The 8,573-nt window shown below is 32.3% G+C and overlaps 1 protein-coding gene across 1 annotated transcript; it reads left to right on the plus strand.

Annotated features, from left to right (window-relative positions):
• Window positions 1-1,264: 1,264 nt before the first annotated feature.
• Window positions 1,265-4,889, plus strand: LOC125870677 (malate dehydrogenase, chloroplastic-like). Its single transcript, XM_049551172.1, has 2 exons — window positions 1,265-1,383; window positions 3,541-4,889. Exon 2 carries the CDS (start codon window positions 3,549-3,551, stop codon window positions 4,785-4,787), a length of 1,239 nt encoding a protein of 412 aa, XP_049407129.1. The 5' UTR covers window positions 1,265-1,383; window positions 3,541-3,548; the 3' UTR covers window positions 4,788-4,889.
• The last annotated feature ends 3,684 nt before the right edge of the window (window positions 4,890-8,573 follow it).

Below are 8,573 nucleotides of genomic sequence, written 5' to 3' on the forward strand. Positions count from 1 at the left end.
GAAGAAAGCGACTAATAAAGCATAGTATCTAGTCTCAAGTAACTAGTAATGGTATAACCTATGATTCCATTAATCAAGTCACCAAGTATTGTTCTAGTTGTTTAAATGAGAAAAAAAAGAAGAAAAAAAACTGTTTAGTTTAGTTGAAATGTGAAAAAGATAAACCTAAATTCGAAAAGTCTATGTCAGAAATACTACGAAGCATGATAGCCAGAAGTCCATATATATGTTAAAAACGTCTTTAAAGTTTTAATTCACGATATTAAAAAATTAACTTCACTTTTGAGAATACATAATCAGTCGGGATATGATCAAATATTAACAACTTTATAAAGATTAAGGCAATGGCGGAGCTAGAAATTTTACGAAGGATGTCCAAAAATTGCACAATAAAGCTCGTTTTAATTCACGAAATTCAAATATTGACTTCACTTTTGAAAATACATTATCATAGAATCGTAATATGATCAAATATTAACAATTTTATAAAGATTAAGTCATTAAGGTTTGTGGGTAAGATCCAATATAGGGGTCCTTTATCAAGATAATGAAATTATATGGTATATAATGTTAGAGTAATTTACGTTATACGTAAAAAAAAATATTCTAGTATATTATTTGCATCTATATTTTTTTTTTTACAAAGAAAATTCCAACTTACTTGAAACGTGGCTCCAAAAAAATAAAAATAAAAATTGACATCCATTTCTTTGACTTTGTTAGAATATTCTTATTTTTTTCTTTTTTTTTACATAAAAACGATTACTAATATTGTTATTTATGAATTTTTTTGTCTTTTTTTCCCTTTCTAGTATGGGAAATTCATCAACTTTTGTGTTTTTTTTAATTAACAAAAATCTAAATTGTTTATTTAATATGCCATGTTATTATTGTTATATATGCTTTACAATAGGTTAATCGTTTCCCCCTTCTATTATAAGTATAAAGTATAAAAATTTCAATTACACACTTTTAATTTAAATTTTAGAATTCTATTTACATGTATTTTTATTTATCTACTAGTAATTTAAGTTAATTGTATAAAAAATTTCATCTCTTTAGTCATACACATCAACCTTAAGTAGAAAATGCTTGGACTTTTACGACTTATCAAGGCAAATGCAATATAATTAAATAACACGATATAATTATATGATTAACTTAACTAGTAATAGATAAATAAGACTATTTTACCCTCCTTTACATATTTTTCCCACCAAGTTAAAAAGACTATTTTACCCTCCTTTACATATCTTTATTTTGGTAAAAATCCTTCCCCATATCTTCAGGAACATTCTTAGTTATCTGCCTCGGAATCTCCGAATTTTATATTCTTTTAGGTAGAAGTGAAGAAAAACTCAGTAAAATTTCTGAGAATTTGAGGTAATGTTGTATTGTGATTATATATGATATTTTCTTGAATTTTTTTTTTATTTTCTTGTGCCATTTTGGTATAATTTGTCAAATTTAGGTAGAATTTTGCTATATTTGATGTTCTTTGTCTGTGTTAAGCTAAAGGGGGTTCTTGAAAAATGAAAAGAAGAATAAAGCTTGAATCTTTTCATTTGATTATTCAATTGAAGACTGTATTTATCACAAAGAAAGTTAATTTATTTAAGGGGTTAGCTTGATTTGTGAGTTCTTTAGATAACAAGAAAGACAGAAATAATAAAAGTACTAGGTGATTTCTTTCAATGTGTGCAAGCTTTGATGGATAGGGTCTATGCTGGTGGAGGTAGTAAGTAGTTGTTGAATTAATCGAGGTGCGTGCAAGCTGGTCCAGACACCACAAAGAAAGTTAATTTATTTAAGGCAATCTGTTGAAGCTTTGTTTGGTGGATAGGGTTACCTGGTACCTATTCTGGTGGGATGGAGCAGGTACTTGTTGAATTAATCGAGGTGCGTGCAAGCAGGTCCAAACACCACAAAGAAAGTATTTTAGGCGATGTGTCCAGGCTTTGTTTGGTGGTTGTTTGGTGGATAGGGTTACCTGGTACCTATGTTGGTGGGAGGTAGCAGGTACTTGTGGAAAGCGGACAAAGACACCACAAAGAAAGTTAATTTGTTTAAGGCAATGTGTTAGGGTTACCTGGTACCTGCTGGTGGAAGGTAGCAAGTACCATGGAATTAGTTGGGGTGCGTGCAAGTTGGCGTAGACACCACAAAGAAAGTTAATTTATTTAACGGAATGTGTCCAAGCTTTGTTTGGTGGATAGGGTTACCTGGGACCAGTGGGAGGTACTAGGTACATGAGGAATTAGTTGGGGTGCGTGCAAGTTGGCGTAGACCCCACAAAGAAAGTTAATTTATTTAACGCAATGTGTCCAAGCTTTGTTTGGTGCATAGGGTTACCTGGGACCGGTGGGAGGTAGCAGGGACATGAGGAATTAGTTGGGCTGCGTGCAAGTGGGCCTAGACATCACGATATTAAAAGAGAAAAAGGATATCCAATTCCCAGCAGCCTTAACTTTGGGAGAATTCTCTCTCAGCTGTTAGTCCTTTTAGGATTTCTGCAAAACTTTTACACTTCGAGGGTATCTCACGCGAATTGTTAGGACGCGTGTGTATACAGTGCATACCCAAAGTTGGAAGGCATAGATGTTAGTTGATGCCAAGTTAAAGGGAAACGCTTATGTATTTTGTCTAATATGAATGATACAGTGAACAGTTACACTTATGGAATCTGTCATCAATCTATCAAAATTGCTGATGCTGTATTTTTCCCGTCTTTTGTGCTGAGCTGAATAGTTGGCTTATATGTTCTACTGGTGTTCCGTTCATATGAGAAGATTTAATACAGTTGTTTGCGAACGTAAACATTTCAATAAGTGTCTTCTATAACTTGATTTGGATAATAAATGTCTGAACTTGGATGCATTGTTTGTTAAACATCTTATTTGACTATTTTTCTTTGTTAGGCTCAAACTCCTTTTCGATGATTTTACACTAGTTGGAAACTTTTTTCTTTCTTTTTCCCTGGTTTAGGGGGGCTCGTGAAGCAATGACCTCCCATTTCTTTTAATTTCTTAGACAAATCTTATCAACAACCGAAAAATAGACTTTGCTGGTTACTAAGAGTAAAGTGTTAAAGTGTCCCTTTGGGGACATCTGATGAAATTGGAACAACAAGAGAAATGCTTAAGTAGATCATTATACTGTGTTTAGTATAAATGTGTTTAGGACATGTTTTGAAATGTAAAAAGTAGAATAAGTAGTTTGTAAGATATCAAAAGTAAATATAAAGCAGAATTAGTGTATATTAATTTGAACTGTTGAAGGGAGAAATATTTCATAAGGAAGGAGGTCGAGTTCTCTTCGAGGAACTGAGATGGTTAGTAGATCAATTTTATTGGTCAGAGGGAGAGTTTATTTCCAGGAAGTGCGACACCAAGTAACCAGTTGTCCATCTATTCATTGTGGTTTGCAATTAATATTCATCGATTATCAGTGTAAAAAACTGTTGAATTTTCTCCTATGTATGTTCTAAAATCCCGTCTTACAATGCATAGAAGAAATTAATGTCAGCGATCCTTTTTGCAGTCGGTGAAATGGCAGCAGCATCAGCAACTACTCTCTCAGTTGGTTCCGCTACATCCTGTGGCTCCATAGTGAGCCCAAAATTACAATCAAAGGCCTTCATTGCGAAATGCAATACCAGGAACTACCTTAGGAATTTCAGTGGTCTCAAGGCAGAGGCATTTGTACGATGTGAATCCGAGTCGTCATTTCTAGGAAATGAAAGTGTTGCAGCTCTTCGACAATCCATTACTCCTAAAGCCCGAAACGAAAAGCAGAGATCTTGGAACCATGTTCAGCCCCAAGCATCTTATAAAGTGGCTGTTCTTGGAGCCTCTGGCGGTATAGGCCAGCCTCTAGCTCTTCTGATTAAGATGTCGCCGCTAGTATCATCATTGCACCTTTATGATATTGCAAATGTCAAAGGAGTCGCAGCAGATCTCAGCCATTGCAATACTCCCGCTCAGGTTTTTGACTTTACGGGAGCTTCTGAGTTGGCCAATTCTTTGAAAGGTGTAGACATAGTTGTCATACCAGCTGGCGTTGCGAGAAAGCCTGGTATGACACGAGACGACTTGTTCAACATTAATGCTAATATTGTGAAAGGCTTGGTTGAGGCTGTTGCTGACAATTGCCCAGATGCCTTTATCCATATTATCAGCAATCCAGTCAACTCCACAGTGCCGATTGCTGCCGAGGTTCTGAAGCAAAAGGGTGTTTATGATCCTAAAAAACTCTTTGGTGTTACCACCCTTGACGTTGTCAGGGCAAACACATTCGTCGCGCAAAAGAAAAACCTGAGACTCATAGACGTTGACGTCCCCATGATTGGTGGGCACGCAGGGATAACAATTCTGCCTTTGCTGTCAAAGACAAGACCATCAACTACTTTCACCGCCGAAGAAGTGCAGGAACTAACCGTGAAGATCCAAAATGCTGGGACGGAGGTCGTTGAAGCAAAGGCTGGAGCAGGATCTGCAACACTGTCAATGGCATATGCAGCAGCTAGATTTATCGAATCCTCACTTCGTGCCCTTGACGGTGATGCTGATGTTTACGAGTGTTCTTACGTGCAATCTGACTTGACGGAACTTCCATTCTTTGCATCAAGAGTTAAACTAGGAAGGAATGGCGTCGAGGCTTTGATTTCATCTGATCTCCGTGGATTAACTGAGTATGAACAAAAGGCATTGGAAGCTCTAAAGCCAGAGTTGAAAGCTAGCATTGAGAAAGGGATAACTTATGCTCAAAAACAAACAGTGACTGCTTAGAGGAGAGTTTAATTTAGATAAATTTTAGGAAAGATTCTCAACATTACAATTTTGTATGGTTCAACTTACTAGGTCCCTCATTCTTTTTATTGGTTTGAACTCTACTAGTGTTCTGTTATTGCTTCCTTTTCTTCTCTACTTGAGTCGAGGTTTATCAGAAACAACCCTCCTACCCCTTGTGAGGTTAGGGGTAAGGTGTTCGAAAAAGCACCGCCCAAAGGTGCTCATTGAGTCAATCCTCCGGTAGCTAAAATATCTCCGAACACTTTATCCTTTTTTGACTTTATTTTTAAAAAAAATCAATCATTATTATCCTACAATTTAAAATTTCATATATGAAAGTCTAGAATAGTTATTGGTGACTATTTTTGGGGGGAAAAAATCTTTCTTTATATTAATCAACTTGGATGGCCCCCACTTAAATGAGGGCAATTGTCAACCGTTAGATCTTGGAGATAGGGCCCACTCTATACCCTTTTAACGAAGAGGAGTTCAACTGTCACCCGTTTTGGCGGGAAAGCGTTATGGAATTATGGGCTTTGATACAAAAATACCCTTGCTTTTGTGACCAAATGACAGATATAATTGTGTATATATATGATGTATAATTATGTATAGGAGATGTATATACATGATATATTTATATAGGTTATTTATACAATATTTACAAATATGTATTATTTTTCAGTTTTGATCAACTTACATCTCCTCTAAACAATTTCGAATGTCAGATATGAGCTGCTCTCGATGGATCGAGTCTTTTAATATATTATCCACTCGAGACAATTCACATTTGTGGCACATCAAATTTTAAAATCGAGCTTTGAAGAAGTTTTAATGGCTTAACATGGAGTTATTTAATTTGGATAAACTTAAATCTCCTCTAAACCATCCCAAATTTTAGATATGAGCTCCTCTCAAAATTTCGAATGTTTTGGCATATTATTCACCCGAAACGGTTCACGTTTACGACATGTAAAATGTAAAACTGAGTTTTGAAGAAACTTTAATGGTTGAAAGCAACGAATAAGAACAAAAACTTGAATGACGGCAAGCAGCGAAGAAAAAGGAAGACAAGAATAAAATTAGTGAAAAAATAAGTAAGCAGAGAAATGAAATGCAATTTTGTATTTGTTATTTGTTTTAGGCCACAATAATTTGGATTCGCACTATAAAGTCCCATTTTGAAGTCAAAATGATCCTAACAAAAAAATAATTCCGAAAATTTAAACTTAAAACTATTGATTAAAAAAAATTACTTATTAGTAAGGTTTATTTTGCAGAGTATATACCTTATCATCTTTTTCTTTTTTTTCATTCATCATCCAAAGAAAGTAATTGATTTTATGTAATTTATATATATCCTTTACTAAAGTTTTTCTTTTTCATTCTTATTTCTTAACCCTTTTACTTCAATTTACTAAAGTTTTTCTTTTTCATTCTTATTTCTTAACCCTTTTACTTCAATTTTGTCTTTGTACATCACATTTTCTTGAATTGCCATCGAAAAGAAGAGCACCATTGAATTAGGAAACTTTTCAAAAAAATACACATAATTAATTGAAACATTTTTTACTAAAACAAATCGATCTACGATTTTAATTTGACTTCATCTTGAGTTTCTGATCTAAATCGTAATTTAAGTTTTAAAAGTTCTTAAATTAAAGGAACTAATTTGAGCATATTGATGCTATTACATCTATCCTTGCTCATAAATTAAAAATCAATCCGAACACAAGGTAGTATTATATTTATCTTTGCTAAAATATTGAAGAGGAGGTACTTATCAAATTAGTATTGGATGTCACAAAATTAACACTATCCGAAGAAATTAAAGACTTACTGTCACAAAATTAAATTATAAGGGGCTGTAACGTTGCATTTGAAACCACTAAAGCCAAGATTGAACTTAAAATACTCAAAATAAAAATCAGATATAAAATTGTTAAGTTTGACTATCAAATTTTAAGTTTTGATGTGATACTTATATTATTTAGGGTAAAGAGGAGGTACTATATTAACATTCTCTTTGTGCGAATTGGATGAGCTAAAGTGTCATAAATACAAGAAGCAAAATAAACTATGCATACAATAACTATTTGAATTAAATATTTTGCAAAAAAATAAAATATTTTAAGTTTACCATCACTAAGTTAAGAAGCCCAAGAATGGAGCAATAATATATAATTTTAGATATTATTAAGTATATTTTGTGTTTAACTACTATATTTGATTATTTATTCCAAAATAATGGTATTAGTTGTTTATTTCAAATTAGATGGTTTATGATATTTTTATACCATTGAAATGTTGTTCACTAATTACATGATTTGTTTCTTTTAATTTCATAAGTTCTTTTTTGTTTTTTAATACATTGCGTGCACATATCAAAATATTTGTAGTATAGTAGGGGTGTATATAAGCTAAGTGGTTCATATTTTTAAAATATCAAATCAAATTAATTGTGATGAATTCTTAAATTTATAAATCAATAAAATTACTAAAAAATAATTTTTTAATCTCGATTTTACGATCTTTTTTTTGGGAATGGGGTGGGTTTCAGATTCCCCCAATAAGTTCTTCATATAAACGACATAAAAAGGGCGTAGCATTAAATCTACCTCGCCTTTCAAGTGTTTGAAACCCTTCAGTTGAACACTAAATGGAAATCTATTCTGATACTTATTAACGAATAGAATATCTATACTAGCACTAGAGACTTTCATTTGATCGAAGGGTTTCTTTTGTCTCTTGGGCCTTTCTTTAGTTCTAGTTAAATATAGCTAATTAGATCTAATTAAAGTGTTTCTTAAGAAAATAACATCAAATCTGTGATGAGCGATTACATTGCTTAAATATTCAACAAAAACATAATGAAATCATATAAACATATGTGGCTAATTAACAAATCATAATGAAATGATTATGAAGTGAAAGTACTAATATAAGAGCTTATTTGGATCGACTTCTTTTAAGTGTTTTTAAATTATAATAGCTTTTAAGCATTTTTTGGGTGTTTGTTTAAATTTTAAAAATATTTATATACACTTGGTTTTAAGCTAAAATTATAAAATAAACCAAAAATCAATCCAGACATGCTCTTAAAGTCATGTTAAAATAAGTATAATTGATAAGTATTAATTACATGACTAAATATTAAAAAAAATAAAAAATTATGTATTTCACCGCCTAAACCAATGCAAACTTATTGAATAAATATCCAATATTATTGTCATTTATAGTATTAGAATTGATTCTTTAATTTTGTTAATATGAAATCACATTTGTTACTAACACCTTGTTCGGATAATTGTTACCCATTGTATTGTATTTTTACATATATATATTGCATAATATCGTTTAAATCCATCATCAGATAGTACGAGAAAGTCCTATTTTATATAATAATTGTTCGTTTGATTGCATCGTCACTTTAATATTTTTTCATTACTTATTATTTAGGGATAATGATTTGAAAAATACCCCAACTTTGGTTGGATTTGCTATTGCGATACTAAACTTTCATAAGGACCTATTACCTCTCTAGACTATTTAATACCGTATTTTTTACTCCCTGAACTATTTAATAGTGTATTTTAAAGGTATATATGTGCCCACGTGGACACATTACTATTTATAATTTTGCATTATTTTTTATGTCCACGTGGGCAAATATATATGTTTAAAATACAATATTAAATAGTCTAGAGAGGTAATAGGTCCTCATGAAAGTTTAGTATCGCAACAGCAAATCCGACCAAAGTTGGGGTATTTTTCAGACCCTTA

Source organism: Solanum stenotomum, chromosome 7 (assembly GCF_019186545.1).
Source record: "Solanum stenotomum isolate F172 chromosome 7, ASM1918654v1, whole genome shotgun sequence".
NCBI classification, from domain to species: domain Eukaryota; kingdom Viridiplantae; phylum Streptophyta; class Magnoliopsida; order Solanales; family Solanaceae; genus Solanum; species Solanum stenotomum.